The following is a 20,599-nucleotide window of genomic DNA, read 5'->3' on the forward strand; positions in this document are numbered from 1 at the left end:
AAATCAGCACCAAACTGTTCACTGTTCTGTTCCCTACACTCCCATGCCAAGTACAGAACAGTAGCTGCGGCGAAGGTATGCGCTCTACCGAGTGCCGGTTCTAGTTTTTTAATGTTTTCGTTTAATTAACGATATCTGCCAACCCACGTGCCCTATCGCAAATTCCAAAAGGACATTTTAGTAGACTGACATGCTGAACAGATTTGTGAAGTTTCCCCTCGATTGGATCAAAAATGAGGGAGGAGCTCGGTTTTAAAGGTTCATGCTTAAAAACGTCATAACTCTGAAACCATGTGATGCATGACGTCATGCTCGGTGACTTTCTTGTTCGTCATGGGTATGCGATTCTGCCTGCAAAGTTTGGCCTCGATCTGTTCAGCCGTTGCAGAGAAAAAGGGGTTTTCGTGTTTTCACGAAAAACTATGGCGACCGAACCACGTGACCTGTGACGTCATAATTACAGACCGAATTAACATATTCTACAGACCGAGTCCATCATATGGTGAAAATTTTATCTCAATCAGTCCTATTATTGCAGAGAAATTGGTTTTTAAAGGAAATTAAAACTTAAAATGTCACTGAGTTAAGGATCATCAGAATTACCAAAGTTCAAAGTGCCATAACTTTGTTAAAAATGATCGAAACGTCGTGAAGTTCGAACTTGACCTGTAACTTATCATGAGGAAACCATGTGCCAAGTTTGAAATCATTAGCATTAAGCGTTTAGAAAAATAGTCCGGAAAACTGTTGTTTGTGTGACGGACTGACGGACTGACAGATTGACAGACTGACAGACTGACGGACTGACGGACGGAGGGACGGCGTGCAAACCTATAGTCCCCTCCGGTGTACACCAGTAGGGGACTAATAAACCTGAATGATGTGCAAGCTACATAAAAGTCACTGTCATCATCCATGTTTGCTGGAAGGGTTGATCTACGCTGAGTCTCAGATATAATATAATGTATTAGACACATACCATTTGCAATTATAATTGAAAATTAAACATTGGTTCACAACAATAACTACAACATATTAAAACTACAAACTAGATCTGCCAGTGCCTCAAAAGTCAAAAACGCTCTATACACGAAAGTCAGTCGGAGGAGTCTGTTGCTATGCACTATTGCATAACGTATGCCCTCCATGTTCGTTTGCTATGGAGTTCTGTCATACATTTCAGTATGTGTGTACACAGCACTATATAATTGGACTTCTCTAAAAGATATAAGTGGTAGAAAGGTGGTTATCGGTCTATAACCAGTGTAGGAGTTTCAAAAGCTTTGTTGCTAGGCAAAGTCACTTCTCCGTTGCTAGGAAACATCAGTGTTGTCATGAGGTACCGGTACTCCTTGCCATTTCTAATTGGATTAAAATGGCCATTACTATGGCAAGCATGGTTCTTAGGCAACATAAGGCTGGTTACTAAGGAAAATGACATTTTATGCGATGGGTACCAATCTCAAACGTTTCAGCATATTTTTTCAGTGGATACCTGGTGTTGGCTGGTGATACCTGGTGTTGGTGTTGCTGTTTAGCCTGGTGTTGGCTTAGCGGTTAGGGTGCCGGCTTGGGATCCTAGGATCCTGGGTTCGAATCCCGGTCGATCGGTGAATTAACACCAGGGGGGTTGACTCAGCCCGTTATCCTTCCGAGGTGGGCAAATTGAGTACCAGCTTGCTGGGATGAATGATCACGGTGTGTACCCTGGTTTAGAATAGGTACACCGTATCCCTGCGCATCGTAAGAGCATGACCAAGGGTTGGCGTCAGGAAGGGCATCCGGCCATAAAAACATTGCCTCAAAACAGGGAACCATGATTGCCATGGGGCCCGCAAGGCTACCCCCCGCTCTAGCGGGGAAAATGGCCTTAAAACGATCATTCATTTCATTTCATATACCAAAAGTTTCATGCTTCTTTCAAAAAATGAGCAATCTTTACCTTAACCGCTTTACTAATTGGGTTGGCATCCCATGGGCCGGAGGAGTGGAGGGCAGGTAGGGTTTGAAGGGGGAGAGTGGGGTCAAAAGAGGGGTGTACATGGCACCCAGAGTGCACCGGGATGTTATATCACTTCCCCTGACTTCACCGACTGTGTTTGTTTGAAATCGTCCGGTGTTGTCTAATTTCTCGTTTGTCTGAAGTATCTGTCCAACCCTAATCCTAACTACCCTAAAGACCAGGTTTATGTAACTGCTCCAAGAACCTTAGACGAAAAAAAAAACATAAGAAAAAATTAGCATTTGATAATCCACAACTGAATATGAACACATAAACGTTAATAGTCTTCAGCTTGGTGTTTAGTGCAAAGGTACGAGGAAGAATTTTGTGGAATTCCAGATTCAGAACCCTCACTTTGATTTACAAAATGGCGATGGAAAGGATATATTCCAAAGGCCCACTGGCCAACTTGAGCCTGTGGCTTCTGGCTGCGGATTTCTATCACCGCTGTCTGTTTTTAACCGTATTCAAACAAAATCGGGAATGCAATCGCGAAAAACTATAAACCGAGGAAAGGGTGATAACAATAAATGAGTAGAGATAACCAGACAGTAAACCGACCGAGCAAGGACGATAACATTTAAGGATAAATATTTTGTTGTTGTAATTCGACTGATGATGAAAAATATTATGGCTCCAAGTTTTTATCTTGGAGAAAGGTTTTTGTTTTGTTTTTTTTACACCCCAGGCACGGTAGACGTTCAGATATTGCTCGCATCTCACCCACATCTTGCATCTCGTCTTCCCAAATGAAAGCCATAAACCTAAACATTGTTCATATCCATAAATTGTGTTTCGGGCGCGTTCAAATTGATTGATGATTGTGTCCGTTCATGAATATTGTACGTGGATGTTACAAAACCTCTTTTTGACTACTCTACACAGTACTGGAAAGCTCAATGCCGTTTTTCTGTTTGTGTCGTCATACAGGCAGGAAGTACAGTGTATTTTTCATGTGCGAAAGGGTTCCACATTCACGGCTCCACGAGCCGCACCTGCCAGGCCGACCTCACTTGGAACGGAGTCCAACCAGAATGCATGTGTAAGTTTCTTAAACCAGACAATAGCTTTCAAATTATGTAGTGTGACTCCGAGGTAGAGGTGTACTCATGTTTGAGCTGCTTATAGTCTGGTCTTGATGATCAACCCAACCTGACTATGAACTGTCTGGTTGTTTTATCACAGGTGAGGTGTTGCATGCAAATTATAATTGTGGTGTCCCTCAAATGAACGATAAGCTCTGGTGGTCCTGTCTGCTATCATTAGTTGGTGGATGTTAAAGAGTGGACTGTGTCATTAGCGAAGAACAGGATGGCCCTTCATGGAACTAATCCTAACTAAGTATCCTTGCCCTGGATGGAACTAACCTAACTAAGTATCCTTGCCCTGGATGGAACTAACCTAACTAAGTATCCTGGCCCTGGATGGAACTAACCTAACTAAGTATCCTTGCCCTGGATGGAACTAACCTAACTATGTATCCTTGCCCTTGATGGAACTAACCTAACTAAGTATCCTTGCCCTTGATGGAACTAACCTAACTAAGTATCCTTGCCCTGGATGGAACTAACCTAACTATGTATCCTTGCCCTTGATGGAACTAACCTAACTAAGTATCCTTGCCCTGGATGGAACTAACCTAACTAAGTATCCTTGCCCTTGATGGAACTAACCTAACTAAGTATCCTTGCCCTGGATGGAACTAACCTAACTAAATATCCTTGCCCTGGATGGAACTAACCTAACTATGTATCCTTGCCCTTGATGGAACTAACCTAACTAAGTATCCTTGCCCTGGATGGAACTAACCTAACTATGTATCCTTGCCCTTGATGGAACTAACCTAACTAAGTATCCTTGCCCTTGATGGAACTAACCTAACTAAATATCCTTGCCCTGGATGGAAATAACCTAACTAAATATCCTTGCCCTGGATGGAACTAACCTAACTAAGTATCCTTGCCCTGGATGGAACTAACCTAACTAAATATCCTTGCCCTGGATGGAACTAACCTAACTAAATATCCTTGCCCTGGATGGAACTAACCTAACTAAATATCCTTGCCCTGGATGGAACTAACCTAACTAAGTATCCTTGCCCTGGATGGAAATAACCTAACTAAATATCCTTGCCCTGGATGGAACTAACCTAACTAAATATCCTTGCCCTGGATGGAAATAACCTAACTAAATATCCTTGCCCTGGATGGAACTAACCTAACTAAATATCCTTGCCCTGGATGGAAATAACCTAACTAAATATCCTTGCCCTGGATGGAACTAACCTAACTAAATATCCTTGCCCTGGATGGAACTAACCTAACTAAATATCCTTGCCCTGGATGGAAATAACCTAACTAAATATCCTTGCCCTGGATGGAACTAACCTAACTAAATATCCTTGCCCTGGATGGAACTAACCTAACTAAGTATCCTTGCCCTGGATGGAACTAACCTAACTAAGTATCCTTGCCCTGGATGGAACTAACCTAACTAAATATCCTTGCCCTGGATGGAAATAACCTAACTAAGTATCCTTGCCCTGGATGGAACTAACCTAACTAAATATCCTTGCCCTGGATGGAAATAACCTAACTAAATATCCTTGCCCTGGATGGAACTAACCTAACTAAATATCCTTGCCCTGGATGGAACTAACCTAACTAAATATCCTTGCCCTGGATGGAAATAACCTAACTAAATATCCTTGCCCTGGATGGAACTAACCTAACTAAGTATCCTTGCCCTGGATGGAACTAACCTAACTAAATATCCTTGCCCTGGATGCAACTAACCTAACTAAATATCCTTGCCCTGGATGGAACTAGCCTAACTAAATATCCTTACCCTGGATGGAACTAACCTAACTAAGTATCCTTGCCCTGGATGGAACTAACCTAACTAAGTATCCTTGCCCTGGATGGAACTAACCTAACTAAATATCCTTGCCCTGGATGGAACTAACCTAACTAAGTATCCTTGCCCTGGATGGAACTAACCTAACTAAGTATCCTTGCCCTGGGTGGAGATGGGCACTTAGGTAAACCATACCGGTAGACAAAGCAACATGGCACCCCATTTCCGGGACATGTACTATTTCCTTCAAAACACCTTGTGCAGAAAGACTCCTTTTCGCTGCCTCTTTTATATTGACTTGATGAGTTCCCGTCATTCGGTTTATCTCAGCAGTGAGAGTCTCTGGCATTGGTTTAATCAACGTCTAATAAACTCTCAGGCATTGGGGTCACAGGAACGATTAATGCGTGACGTTTGTCGCTGAATATACGTCTTTCACGTCTTCCAGGTGACCTTTTTGAAATCCTTGCTGTTTTGTTCGGTCACAACGTCATTTGATGATTTCATTAATGAACTCTTCTCCGAGCAAACGATAACACTTGCTCGTTGTTTTGTTTTGAGAATATTGTGCGCTTACATCGGTGTTTATCGCCTTCTCATTAAATGTGAAATTAGGAGAACAGGTGCAGAAGAGCACGCGTCAAATTAACACCTGCCCTCACCTCCCTGGGGACCACACAACAATATTTAGCAGCTGGGGGATGTAGGCCCAAAAAGAGCAGAATTCTCCTTATGGCTTACCTCTCATCATAGACATTCGGAATTTCCTTTCAAAAAGAAAGAACATATGCACCCACCTTTGACCTGTGGTAATGTTCAGCAAGTTTGCTTTCATATTTAGATAGTTATCGTAAGAAAAAAAGTTAGTGCTTTTTGTGGAAATCAATGTTATTATTGATGAGTATATTTTGCATATCTGTCTTATCAGTGTGGTTGCGTGTTTATTACGACTACCAAGGGTACCCGCCCTATGGGCGGGGCTTCAATTTAGGGGCCCAAATGAAAAATAAATTGAAGGCTTTTTTATTTTAAACGATTTATATAAACATCCGTTAAATCATATCACACGCAAATCATCAAAATCTAAACATTATTTGTAGAATTTCAATAAAAGCCACATCACTGCTCATATCGTTAAATATTATTCCATCGTGTTTGGAAAAACTGGAAAATTGAAAAATTGGGGGAAAAAATGGAAAAACAATACAGCCTGTTTTACTCCAGGGGATCCCAGGATTACCCACCCAAAATTTGGTTGTGATCGGTTCAGCCGTTTTTGCGGTACCTGGGGACGGACGGACGGACAGACAGACAGACATTTGGTGAATTATAGTAAGATTGTAACATCTATTTGACTGTGGTATAGTCATTGCATTTTGGGTAAACTGTGGTATAATCATTGTATTTGTGTAAAACGAACAAGTACATACATTTGTTGCCCTGGCTGCCTGATGTTTTCTGTAAACCTTAAAAAGACCGTGTGTGGCACTGTATGACCCAGAGGGAGGGGTCAGGCCTAATGTGGCCGCCAGCTGTGAGAAAATATGCAGTTCAAGCAGTGAACGCAAAGTTTTAATGCCTACTACCTCACTTCGAGTTTGTTTACATGTTTTGTCAAATTTGTGGAAGAACTGGGGAGGAGGGGAGTGTTGGAGAGAGAGAGCTTTGTTGCTGAACTGTGGTACAATGGTGTTGCATTTGGGAGTCTATGTCTAGAGATGCATTGTGAACTCCTTTATGAAGGAAAGGTGGCAAATCGTGACCCAATGGATCCATTAGTTCATGTGACGTCCTGATTAAGTTGAAAGCATGGGGCAAAAGTGAGTCACAGAGAAAGTCGTGATGTCGATACCGAAAACATCCATGGAAGGTTACTTTCTCAAAGGTGTTCATGATCATGAAGGAATGTAGAATAATGGTTCATTACCTATGCCACCGAAGGCGGATGAAGGTTGTGTTTTCACCCCTGTCTTTGTCTGTCTATTTGTCTGTCTGTGAGAAGGATATCTCAAAACGTTATGCACAGGTACCGACTAAATTTGGTGGACAGGTTGGGGATGTGACAAGGACGAATCGATTCGATTTTGGTGAAGATCCAGACCTGGATACGATGATTTTTAAGTGATTCTTCACCATTGAGAGATAGAGGAAAAATGATAAATAGAACGATGTCTCAAAAAGTTATGGACTGATTAAAACAAAACTTGGGGGATGAGTTGGGTTGGTGACAACAACAAGCCGATTCGATTTTGGTGTGACAAGGACAAATGGTCCATCCGGGGACCGGTCCTATCAGTGGGATACAAAACGTAAACTGTTCAGCGTGGGGTAGTATGCGCTCTCCCGAATGCCGTTCTAATTTGTTGTGTCGTCCAGGGACTACACAACAAGCTGCTAAATATTACATGTTTACGTAACACCTTCAAGTGTTGTTTGTCCTTTCAGCACAGAATTCTCCCTGTGTCCTAAGGTAGTATTGTTAGGCTATTTCTGTTCCTCATATATAGGAACACCTATCCACTTCCTTGTACAACCCTCTGTTATCGCGTCCCAATCAGCCCTACTCTGTTGCACACAATTCCTTTCACCTGTGACGGGCAGGCCACAGCGACATCCATCACAACTGATCTATTAATGATAAGAAACTGATCCACCACATAGAATGTCTTTATTCCAAACAAATTCAACGTCCTTACTCTGTCCTACTGGTCAGACTTCCTTGAAAACCTTGATGTCTTTCTGTAACTATCTAAACTCTTGCAATAAATGGCGTTCAATTGCCTCGCCATATCACATGGTCTCTCCTCGATAGATCGTGTCTCCAAACTGGCTTTATCAACTTAAAACTGGGTCACTAACTCTTCCAGGCGAATTCCTCTCTTGGCACTGTTCTGTCCATTACAACACAATGGAATACCCACCACCTCCTCTTGGCTTGGGCTGCAGCATCCAATACTGTCGTCCTGAAGGCAATAGACTCCTAAACCTTGATCGTAATTTGAATCTAGTGTCAGGAGGTTACTCAGTAGGTCCTGCTCCTCTCCCACCATAGGCAGATCGGTTGTTCCACAGTGTTCTACCTGCTGTCACTTGGTCTTTCTCCATCTCCCCTCATACAGTTGTCCATCACTGACTCCATCAGGTTGCACACATTAATTGAGTCATTCTTTGAACACATAAATATCCAAGTTAACAACTCACCTGCACTTCCTCTGTACTCTTTTTCCAATCATGGGACTGCCAGCTCACCGTTTTTTTCTATTCTAAATCCATCAAAGTGCCAGCTCACAGTCATCTCATGACATCCCCAATGACTCTCGTTGATCTCTTCACCTGTCACATTGTGCTCGCTTCTCACGGACATGTCCGCTTGACTCTGTCATGGTGTGAACCCTAATTAATCTGTCGTTCACTTATTGGCATGAGCATGTTTGTTTTTTTTGTATTTTGTTGTATAATAAATCGAGGCTCGTGAAAGAGCTAACATTTATTTCACTAACAAATCAACCAGACAAACAAAATATATAAAAAGAGGGAGTGGAAGACAAGATGGGGAAAGAAGGGTAAGCACACAAACACAACATTTGAGAGCAGAGAGATGTGTGGGAGGGAGAGGGCTTGGGGGGAGGAGGCGTGGGAAGGGGGGGGGGGTGGGAGGAGTATAAGACACAAGGACACCAAGGACTTCAAGGACAGAAGTTGGTATTTCAAAAAAGTGGATTTGGGGTGAAATTAGCGGGGATAGAAAAGATCAAGGTTTTCGATAGGGATGGGGGAAGATAAGAGATGGTGGTGAACAGCTGTTTTAAAGACCTGGAGGGTGGAGTGGGATTGAAGAGAGTGAAGGAGTTTGTTCCAGAGGCGGGAGAAAAGAGGAATGAAGGAGTGAAGGTGAGCAGAGAGTCTTGCTTTTTGCAGTTTAACCATAAGAGGGTTGCAGGCAGATCTTGTGCGACCTGTAGGAATATTTGGGGGACAGAGCCCAGAGAGAGCTGGGGGGGGCAAGGCCAGAGAGGAGTCGGTAGAAGACGGAAAGACCACCAACCTGCCTGCGGTGAGTGAGTGGAAGGCCCTTGGAGTTAGCTTCATCGTGGGAGATTCCAATGATTCTGAACGTTTTGGTTTCAACAGCGTGAAGATGAGCTAGGTGTGAGGCAGGAGCACCAGCCCAGATGGGAGAGCAGTATTCCATTGAGCTGCGGATGAAAGCCTTGTATGTGGTGAGGAGCTCAGGTGTGCCAAGGAAGGACTTCGCACGACGGAGGATGCCCAGTCGGCGACTGGCTTTGGAGGCCAGATTTGAAATGTGGTTTTCCCAGGAAAGATCATGGCAGATAGTGAGACCCAAACGCTTGAGTGACAGAACTTCTTGGAGAGGATTATTCAGAAAGTAGATGGGAGGGTTGTCCAGTCGGTCTTTTCGGAGAGACATCGTAAGAGTGTGAGATTTGTCAGGATTGAAAGACATGTGTCCGCTTGTTTGCCCAGTCTGTGATTTTGTCCAGGTCTGCAGAGAGTGAGGAGGCTGCAGACTGCCGATCTGAGGGATGAGGAATGGAGCGACAGAGAGTAGAGTCATCAGCAAAGAGATAGAGAGGATTTTCAAGAGAGTCAGAGAGATCATTGATGAAGACCAGAAAAAGCACAGGGCCCAGAACACGCCTTGGGGAACTCCAGCCTGAACAGGAATAGGAGATGAGAGAAAACCATTCAGGGCCACACGTTGACTACGACTAGAGAGGAAGTCCGCCAGCCATGCGTGGAGATTTCCATGGATACCAAAGGAGGAGAGTTTGTTGAGCAGAGCCGGGTGCCATACCATATCGAAGGCACGTGATATGTCAAGGGAGACAGCTCTAATTTCCTGTTTGGCATTGAGGACCTCCATCCATTGTTGAGAAAGCAGAAGCAGCATGTCCAGAGTAGAGTGACCAGGTCTGAAACCAAATTGATGATCAGAGATCAAGCCATTGGAGAAGAGGAAAGATTTCATATCTGAAGCAATGATGGATTCCATGACTTTGCTGATAATTGGGAGAAGGCTGATTGGTCTGTCGTTGCTAGGATCTGTTTTTGCACCTTTTTTGTGCAAAGCGGTTATGCTGGCTGATTTCCAAGCAGATGGCAGATGACCTTGAGCAAAAGAGAGTGTGAAGAGAACAGAGAGAGAGAGTGAAAGAGCGGAAGAACAGGATTTTAGGACCCGTGGGCTGATGCCGTCAGGTCCAGTTGCAGAATCAGAGTCGAGGGTTGACAGAAACTTTTCCACCTTGTCAGGAGAGAAGGACACAGAGTCCAGGAGCAGTTGGGTACGACGGTACGGTGGGTACAGAGAGGGATGGGTTTGGGACACAAGATTTAGAGGCAAACACAGAGTTGAGGCATTCAGCTTTTTCACGTGCGGAATCAGCCGTGTAGCCGTTTGAGGTGAGGGAGGGGATGGAGGGGGAACAAACACCAGAAACAGATTTGACCAGACGCCACCAGGATTTGGAAGACGGAGACAGATAAGAGAGTTCGGTCTTGAGAACGGAGAGATATTGTTTCCTGGCTCTCCTGAGGGTGGACACACACTTGTTTCGGGCTTTGTGAAAGGAAATGAGATTTCCTTCCGTTGGATTTGCTTTCCAGGAGACGAAAGCAAGTTGTTTCTGGGCAACAGCCTCACCACAAGATTCCGTGTACCATGGACGGGAGGAAGGGTATGACAACTGAAGAGGAGATGGGATAAATCTGTGCTTGAGAGAGAGCAATTTACTTTGGAAGAATTCCCAGGATGAGTTGATGTCAGAGGCGGTAGAGATGGGAGACCAGTCCAGATGATTGATGGCTGCTTGAAGACCGTGCCAGTTGGCCTGAGTGAAATGCCAGACTCGTCGACGCTGAGGAGGCTCTCTGATAATGGTCAGAGAGATGTCCACTTTAACAAGCACATGATCAGATGAGCCGATTGGAGCAGACAAAGAGCAGCAGACATTTTCAGGGAAGTTAGTCATAACCAAGTCCAGAAGAGAAGATGCTCCGTTGACTGAGATCCGGGTCGGGAAATTGACAGATTGTGTCAGTCCCAGTGAGTCGCAGAAGTCCTTTGCTGAAGAGCCATGGCTGGTGAGAGAGGTGCCCACATCCAGCCAACTGGCATGGTGACAATTGAAATCACCACATATGAGGAAGAGAGAGTTGGGATGGGTAGATAGAAGTTGGTCCATATTATCAGACAGCGAGATGTAGATGGAGTCATCACTGTTTGGTGGACGGTACAACACACATATGCACAAAAGGTGGGAGCGAAGGGGAAGCTGTAGCCAAAGGTATTCCTGGGGGTGAGGTGGAGAGAGGGCAGTGCAGGGCGAGAGAGAGAGGTCAGTGCAGGGCGAGTGAGGAAGAGAGTTTTTTTTATAAAGATAGCAACCCCACCTCCAGGACGAGGCTCAGGTCTGTCATACCAGAGGAGGGAGTAACCTGGGAGAGATACCAAGGAATCAGAGACATCATGAAGGAGGAAAGTTTCTGTTAAGCAGATCACGTCTGGTTTGTCAGAAGCAACCTGTATGGAGAGATCAGTCAAGTTTGAGCGAAGGCCCCGGATGTTTGAGGTCCATACCGTTAATGAAGAGGAAGGGGGAGCCTCGGATACAGAACAGGGGGGGGGGGGGAGGGGTAGGTTAAGATGTGGAAGAGGAGGAAGAGGTAGGGAGAGCTGTTGAAGGTATGTCAGAGATTTCAGAATAGCTTGGAGAAAGGGAAGAATGGGGCGGACAAAAGGTTTGATGGTGATTGGGTGAGGCACAGTGAGGTGTTATTTGAGGAGGGGGAAGAGCGAGGCAGAAGGTTGGGGGAGATGAAGGTGAAAGTTGGAAGGGGGAAGAAGCAGGGAGGACGCTTTGAGGAGGAGGGGTGAGAGGGGAGTCTAGGAGGGGAGGAGCGAGGGAGAGTCTCGGAGGGGAGGGGTGTGGGGGGAGTTTAGGAGGGAAGGGGCAAGGGGGGAGATTTGAAAGGGATGGGTGATGGAGAAGATTTGAAGGGGAGGGGCAAGGGGGAAGATTTGAAAGAGATGGGTGATGGGGAAGATTTGGAGGGGAGGGGCAAGGGGGTAGATTTGGAGGGGAGTGGTGATGGGGAAGATTTGGAGGGGAGGGGTGAGATTGGATTTTGAAAAGTGTACGATTAATGGGAAACGAACATTTATTGCAAAATGAGTTTCTTGAGACCTTCGAGTCAAAAATACGTTTGAGGATGCTGAAGGAGGGGTGGAGTGCAGGAGAGTTTCGGGAATGTAGAAAAAAGGAACTGTAAGACATACGACTGAATATACGACAGAATACAGTTCTTCAGGGGAAAGTTTAAACATTTTTAACAACGTGATCACATGATCACGAACAACGTGATCGAAGAACGAACGAACAAATAAGAACAACGAATAAACGAAAAAGAACAGAGAAGGAAATAGTTTTTTGGGTTTTTTTTTTTTTTTTTAGTTGAGATTTTAAAGAAGGAAGTATGGGGTGAAAGACTGGGACAAAAACAGAGAACGAAAGTAATTGCAGCACAATCGACGAACCGCTGAGAGAAAAACAAAGCCTCTAGGTCGGACACGGTAGCCTACTAGCCCTCAGAATACGCGACACAAATTAACCGACGATTTTGTATACAGGTATGAAAAATTAACACCTAGACTCTTACTAAAGACACACTATAGGTACACACACCGAAAGATAGATACAGTTTCGACAAAAACACAATTGTGAAAAATTACTTAACTTCGAAAGCGTGAGCGCATGGACAGTTTCGAAAAGACGTGACCTCCAATCGTTGGCATATGTACTTTGTTTGTCAGTAAATAAAAGCATGCCTGGACACCAACGTTTATCAGTAAAACACACAGAATGTAAATTTGTTTCAGTCTAAATCTTCAGGTGTGTACATAAGGATCATTACCTCATATACCTTCAACCTTCCATTTATTTTCACCCCCATTCCCTTTGTGCAGCACATAGATGCCAAGAACCAGAAACACCCCCATTTGCCAATGTTGAAGCCTTGGAAGTAGCCGGCCTGGGCTACACACTGCTTTATTCATGTCAACATGGCTACTTCCTCGCAAGTGGTTCTGAACACCGCACATGTGCGCCAGATGGAACATGGTCTGGAAAAGCACCCATGTGCCACGGTATGTAGTATTGGCATAACTTGACTGATTTAAAAAATCAATTGCTCCAGGTTACATCACAGTAAAATGAAATGTGTTAATTTAACTTTATCCCCAAATAACGATCTGTATTGGGCCGGCCAGGCCTAATTTTGTGGGTTTGATTGTTATATTGGGCACTGATTTCTTATGGGATGACATATTATCAGACTCATGGACATGTTGCAGGTTTGTGGTTAGATATGGAATAACCACTAAAAAGTTGTGTTTTTTTACTTTTTACAAGTTATGAATCAAATGTGTTTAGTTCCTCTTCTTTTGTTATCAAAATGCTTTGGGTGTGTTGGTTTTTTAAAATCCCACTCTTAGTCATAATCCACTGAGGAATAAACAGCATGAATGCTTTGATTGCTTATGCATTCTTGCATGTTGGTACTACCTGTATTCCATATTAATCAGATATCAATTGTTGTTAGCGAATGCATATTGGACTGGGATTCAATACTGAATTCAGCTCACAGGTTGCATCATCAATGAGGAGAGGCTGTACCGTTGATGCAATTCAGGCGTGGATTTATTAATTGGCCAGGGTGCCGGTGATAACTTGCCAACTATTGATCTTTAGCATTCACCAACAAATGCTGGTGGACGGGACACCCAGCTTAATGTCCATCCATATTCATGTACTGACTTAGATGCCAGTGTTTTCTAGCACCAATCATGCAAAAACGATTTCCTTAAGTGAAAGGTTTTTTTAAACCAATGTTGATTTTTTTTAAATCAATTTTTTAATTCATTTTTTAAACCCCAAAAAAAAATTAAATTTTTTTTTTTAACAAAAAAAAGCTTTTTTTAAAACCAAAACCAATGAATCACATCTCACTAGAATTCAGAAGTTTTTTTTAACTTTTGACTTTGCCAGGTCTTCTTCACAGCAGGAGTCCTTTCTCTGATCAATTCGGAAAACTATCTTACTTCAATACATGTTTATCATCAGATTAATTAATGATCATATATAATGGCTTCACTCCAATAGGAACTCTACTACTGTTAATTTGCAATTGGTTGGTTACTGGCTTTGACACCAATGTACTTTTTTATTATGTACCCTAGGCATCTCAAACTGCTTCAAATGGAGCACCTCGCTGCCATTAGTGAATTGTTGCTCCCAGATTGGCGGCTCAATGACAGAAGATGCCATTTGCATTTTTGCCTACTCCATCCCTACCCCATTTAGAATCCCGTGCGGGCACAGGCAACCTGATAGTACCTTTGAAAATGTAATAAACCACACCGATACGTGTGGTTAAGCCTGGTCTAGGCTTAACGGTTAAGGTTGCTGGCTTGAGATCTCAATGTCTTGAGTTCAAGCTCCTGTCCTCTGATTAATTAACACTAGGTGGGGTTGACTCAGCCTGTCATCCTTCCGAGGTCAGCAAAATGAGTGCCAGCTTGCTGGGATGATGAGCCATTCAAGTATCCTGGGTCGGAGTGGCAACCCATCCAGTATTGTGCCCAATAGCTTAGAAACTGCTTCAGCAGCCATATGCAAAAAGGAGTGATCATCATCATTCATGTGGTTACGTTAAATTCATTCACATCTTAATCGTAATTCTAATTACATGCTTCATTGACACTTCTTATTCCTTCTTCCAAAATGTAACATCTGGAGCAGGTGACAAAATGAAAATTGGTTTCACATCATTTCGCATTGGATTTATGTTTGCCTTTGTCTGCTCTGTCTTGTCATCTTCATACAAGACCTTTCACTTGAGTTTACGTCTCTATTTAGTTAACGAATCCTTGTGCCGTAACCCGAAGCAACACTCATAATCTGCGAGTAACCGTAGTTGAAAAATGCTTGAAATCCTACTGGGTTTGAATCATCTTTCTCACCCAAACACCAGATTTATTTGAGTATATATACTGATTGAAATTAAATTAGGTGTCATGGAAGGAGATGCACTCTACACTGGGAGTTCAAGGAAAAATAATTCAAATGAAGTAGCAATGAATATTTAGTGTATTTGACAATACAATAGAAAAATTAATCCATTTCTGAGACGAATATCGGTTTGTTTAAAACTAGTGAGATACCCGTGCTACGCACGGGTGGGAGGCCAGAAGCAAACAGACAATGCAGATACGGCGAATGCTAAAGCATGAAACCAATAAATTCCACATTCCTGTAGCACCTTCGGTCGCACATCAGACATGGACAGCAAGTTTGTGAAGGACTTCCATGAAAAACGTACCCGTTCACAAACAAACGGTTACGTTCATGTATAGAAACATCGATCGTGTGTCCGTGGCGAATCTGCATATGGCGATCCACGAAGTTCATGTTCAGAAAGTAGAAACCATCACGGCTTGTCGTCATTCACTTGAACTCGATACAAAATCGAGTCCAATCACAAATTAATCACAAAATAAACTTTTAACAACATTGTTAATGTTTCCTTCATTATAAAAACTACCAAGTCAACAGTTAAAAGGATTTTTGAGCCAATAGGTGTTATGGCCTCGGCAAGATCGATGGAGACAGCGATCTGTTGGCTTATACACTGCCCAAATAGCTATGTGGAATTCTCTCATGTAGAGATTAAACTCACGTCGTTTGAACTTTGGCCGAGGTCATTATTTACTTTTAATGATGTTTATATACGAATCAAAAAGAAGATAATTGGTTTTGGGTCATCATTTCCACATATCTCATGGGATTGTGAGTTGGAGAGATGACCGGGGAGGGGGTTCGCATTCTCTCAAGCAGGGATTCAACCCATGTCCTTATAAAAGGTCTTTGTCCGAGGTCACTGAGTCCGATCAGTGCAGCTGTGCAGCGATCGGTGCAGCCGTTTGTGCGGCACCCGGGAAAATAACGTTATGCAGGAGTCCAAACCTGAAAATGCTGGAGGCCAAAGCTGAAATTGGAAAAACAATATACCCTATTTTACTCCAGTAGATCCCAGGATTACCCACCCAAAAGATCGTTGCGATCGGTTGAGCCGTTTTTTTGGTACCTTCGAACGGACAGACAGACGGACGGACGGACGGACAGACAGACGGACAGACAGACGGACGGACGGACAGACAGACTGACGGACATTTGGTGAATTATAGTAAGAAGATGGATTTGAAGTTGAAGTTGGATGAGTCTCAATGACTTGTGCTAAAACAGAGACCAGAAGGTGTGTGTGTGCAGATGTTGCATTGCACAAGAGTTGGTTAAAAACCAACTGACAGCAAGAATCTCTGTTTAAAAGCTTCCTGCAATCCTGGGAGATCCTTCCACGGAAATGTAGCTGTTAATTTCCACTGATGAAACTGGTTGACTCCTAATAAAAGCCCTTTGGACAAGTGTCTTCCTCAATCTCAGAAGCAAAGTGCCTCACCAAATGCAAGCTTCATTAAGGGAACTGCAAGCTGCAGGCTGCGGAAGAAAATTAGCATCGATGGCCGTCGGATGAGAGCGGCCGGCATTCGGGCTTGGGAGGAATATTTCCCTGTCCGGACATCCTTCCCGGAGGACCGATTATGTTTCAGCAACTCTTTCATGGCCACCACATGCGTGGAGATGAAAGGCCCTTTGAGATAAAGTAGTAGAGTCCTTCAGAGTCGAGGCTAATAGACCTTGTCCTTGTCGGCAGCCTCAGGTTAGTGAACCAGATGTTTCTCATAATTCCTTGTCTTAATTCAAATCTGTATTTGCATTCATGCTGATGACATGGCTATTATCTCTTCCCCCAACCACCCCCATCAAATGTTTTCCTAATTACCAGGTTGAGTTGAATTTACTACTTTGACATTGTGATGGGTGTTTTACTTTTTTTTCTCTGATCATATTCTTCCCTGAAGTGTTATTAAGCATTTTTAGCATATAATGGCCCGCAAACATGTTCTGCGACATTCTGAAACATCTCTTCATTGTTTTCTAATTATCTGCATCATCCCCTCCCACTCCATGTCTGACAGCTGGTCGCAAACACCCAGAAAACCCCATCAGTGTTCTTCCCGAAACAGTAAGCCCCAAACCACAAGGTAGGCGGTTACATTTGTTTCACGCAATTTATAACCATACATCATCGAATGCATTTCATGATCTCATCGCAGGACAGTCAAAAAGCAATTACTTCTACTTGATTGGCAGGAGAGATGTACTGGTGGAATCTACGCACTTTAATGAAACAGCTACAACAATAAATTAAATTAAGAAGTATCATGGTAAAATGTCACTGTAGAATGTCGTGTTAAAATATCACAGTATTTTAATCTTCCTACGCTTCACAGATTAATATTTAATTTTACTGCACTCCTATTTCCAGATATCATTGTCCCTCCTGCTTCCTCTTCTTTGCTCCCTTTCTGTGTCATTCCTGGAATGTCCGCAAGCCTGCGCTCCATCTCTAATCGCATTCATACAGCAATCTTTGTTCGTGCCTTTAATATTGATTCCCTCCATCCCAATACTGATGATGGTATTCTGATAACTACCCTTGGAATTCTCAAATGAAAGTTTGTAATGGTTGCAGGATTACGGTGGTAAACCTGTTCACATCGGTATACTCTATGACAACTTCACATCCGGGTACCACCCACACACTGACACTTGATTCCCCCGCCCCACCTTGCGTCCCCTAATTCTTTGCCTCTCAATCCCATGTCCCCTTTCTACGCATCCACATGCCCCCTTCCTCTGCCTCCTTACACACCACCCATTCTCGTCTTCCACCAAACATTGCCTCCTTCCTCTCCACTCCCCCACGCCCATCCCACGTACCCTCACCACCCCGGCAACATGTTCCCCTACCCACCTTACACATTCCGACACCCTTCCAACAACTCTTTCTCCCCTACCCCTAGCTTTATGGATATCCAGCATCCAAGGTGTCAGCTCCATTCTGATAAATTTCTTAATCCAGGCCAAGACTGTTAAACCGGACATTATCTGCTAACAGTCTTTCCTCACACAGGATCTCCTTGATTCCGTTGTCTCTCCATGACTATTTTCTCCTCCGATTTGACAGGCCTGAACCCCGTCCCCATGGGGGAATTGCAGTTTACATCAAAAACTCAAATTATTACTGTCGGTATACTGCTCTTGCAGTTACAAAGCCCCAGTAGCAGTGCCAGGTTTACTAGGGCACCAGACCCACATTCAGAAGGGATCCATAGTGACCAATATTTATTTTGCATCGTGATCTTTTGCAAGTGTACACATTGTGATCTTCTTCTTTAATGGCCACAATTATCCCCCATTTATTGTGCGGATGGCTGGGGGAAGCTTGGCCCAAGTCTTCACGAAGCTTCACGAAGCCCAAGTCAATGAAGAATATATGTATGTATATATATATATATATATATATATATATATATATATATATATATATATATATATATATATATATATATATATATATATAAGTTCAAAACACACCTGGTCACAAGTGTGCCGCACTGACCGGGTCCTCAGTCGAGGTCCTCAGCATCATCCCGTTTCGGCCCTTCAACCTCGATACGGTCAGCTAAGGTGGGCCAGCAGGGGCACGTACACATCCACATGCAGCAACTGCACCTGGATGCGTACATACCCCCACCCCCAGCCAGTGCGAACAACAACAACAACAACACCTCCACATCCAGAATCCACAGCACCAAACAAACATGGTGGAACACTCAAACACCCACCTTACACCCTTCACCACTCACCAACAAAACACACCAGATCATTCATACACACACATACACACCCATACACACACATACACACACATACATACAGAACACCAACCAAACAACCACCTACACTTACATCATACACCACTCAACACACAAAAACACACTCATGCAAAAATTAATTCATGCAAAAACACACACCCTCACCCACTCACTCATATACACAAAATAAGAAGTAATAATGATAACAAAAAAAAAAACCAAAAAAAAAACCCACACACACACAACAAACCTACACCGTTCGATGTGCCTCCATAAACTTCCTCCATATCCAAAATGAGCCTTTCAAGGCAACCTGGGCCACCTTGTCACACATCCTCCTTCTTTCTGTCCCACACACTCCCAGCCTAGCAAGAAATGCAGAAAAGGAATTTTCCAATATACCCTCTACACCCCACCTCAAATGGCTGACACGAAACTCGCCAACCCTTCTCCCGGCACTCTGCCTCCAGCTCACTGTACTTTCCTCTCTTCCTCTCGTGCACCTCCTCCATGTTCTCTTCCCAAGGTACCGACAACTCCCCTAAGATGACCTGTCTTGTTGCACTTGACCAAATGACAATGTCAGGCCGCAACCTTGTCACACAGATCTCCTCTGGGAATACCAATTGTGGCTTTAGGTCTGCCACCACCTGCCAATCATGAGCATCTGACAGCCCTCTTGCTTTCCACCTCCTCCTCCTCTTTCCACCTCTTTCCACTTGGCCCTCTTTGACAAACCACACCTCTCCCCCATCAGTCTCCTTCTCCACTCTTCTCTCTCTCGATCTCAGCACCTCTTGTTGCACCATCTGCACCACCACCGCCAGCACCTGATCATGTCGCCACCTGTATCTTCCTGCTGCCAATTCTACTGAGCATGCACTCAGTGCATGCTGCACCGTTCCCACACCTCCACACAAATAACATCTCTCCTCCTGCAACAACCCCCACAATCTCAAGTTTACTGGTGACGGAAGCACATCATACGTTGCTCGCAACAGGAAATTCAACAATATTGGCTCCATCCTCCAAATCTCTTGCCACTTCAATATCCTCACCCGCACACCTTCCCACTTAGTCCAAGCACCTTGCTGTGCCTGACCGACTGCTTTCACATATCTCCCCTCCTCTTCCTTTCTTCTCAACTCCCTCTCAACCATCTTCCTCCTCTCTTTCACACATGCCTTTCCCCATCGCTCATGCTGCATCCACCCCAAGCCATGCTTCCCATGCTGTACCATCCCCATGACCTCCTCCTGTTGCAACCGCTCCTCCATCTCGTCCACCTCTGCTCTTGCATTCCACTTCCGACTTCCCTTCTTCTCTGGGAGAGCATTCTTTACCACTGCATCACTTGAATCCCGCAACATCATGAACTCCCGCACCCTCACCACCTTAAACTCCTCGGTTAATGATGTCAAGGGAAACTGGAGTTTTCCACCCTGACCATAAAAGGCAATGTTCGTCAAACAGCGTGGCACTCCCAACCACCTCCTCACAAACCCACCCACCACAACCTCCATCCTCTCTACATGCCCAATTGCAATATCATACATCATCAATGGCCACAATATTCGTGGCATCAACCCAAACTTCAAACACCATACCTTCAACTTACCTGGCAAACCACATCCATCAATCCTCTTCAAACCTCTCAAAAGCTTGTTCCTCACCTCCTCCACTCTTCCCACATCATTCAACTCCACTGTATACCATCTTCCCAAACTCTTCACAGGGGCCTCTACCAATGATGGAACCACCTCCCCTCCCAGCTCAAACCTGTGCATGTTATCCACCACTCCTCGTCTCACTACCACACTCCTCGACTTTCTTGCTTTAAATCCCATTCTTGCCCACCGCATCAACCTTTCCAGTCG

The 20,599-nt window shown here is 44.1% G+C and overlaps 1 protein-coding gene across 1 annotated transcript in view; it reads left to right on the forward strand.

The window, feature by feature from the left end:
* The window catches only part of LOC137422386 (CUB and sushi domain-containing protein 3), a 1,172,941-nt gene that overhangs the window by 1,115,430 nt on the left and 36,912 nt on the right, over positions 1-20,599 (forward strand). Inside the window, 3 exon segments of the mRNA XM_078772588.1 lie at positions 2,933-3,044; positions 12,849-13,028; positions 16,980-17,045. Of these exon segments, the coding sequence (XP_078628714.1) occupies positions 2,933-3,044; positions 12,849-13,028; positions 16,980-17,045 (358 nt within the window).

Source organism: Myxine glutinosa, chromosome 2 (genome assembly GCF_964187855.1).
Source record: "Myxine glutinosa chromosome 2, kmMyxGlut1.1, whole genome shotgun sequence".
Classification (NCBI taxonomy): domain Eukaryota; kingdom Metazoa; phylum Chordata; class Myxini; order Myxiniformes; family Myxinidae; genus Myxine; species Myxine glutinosa.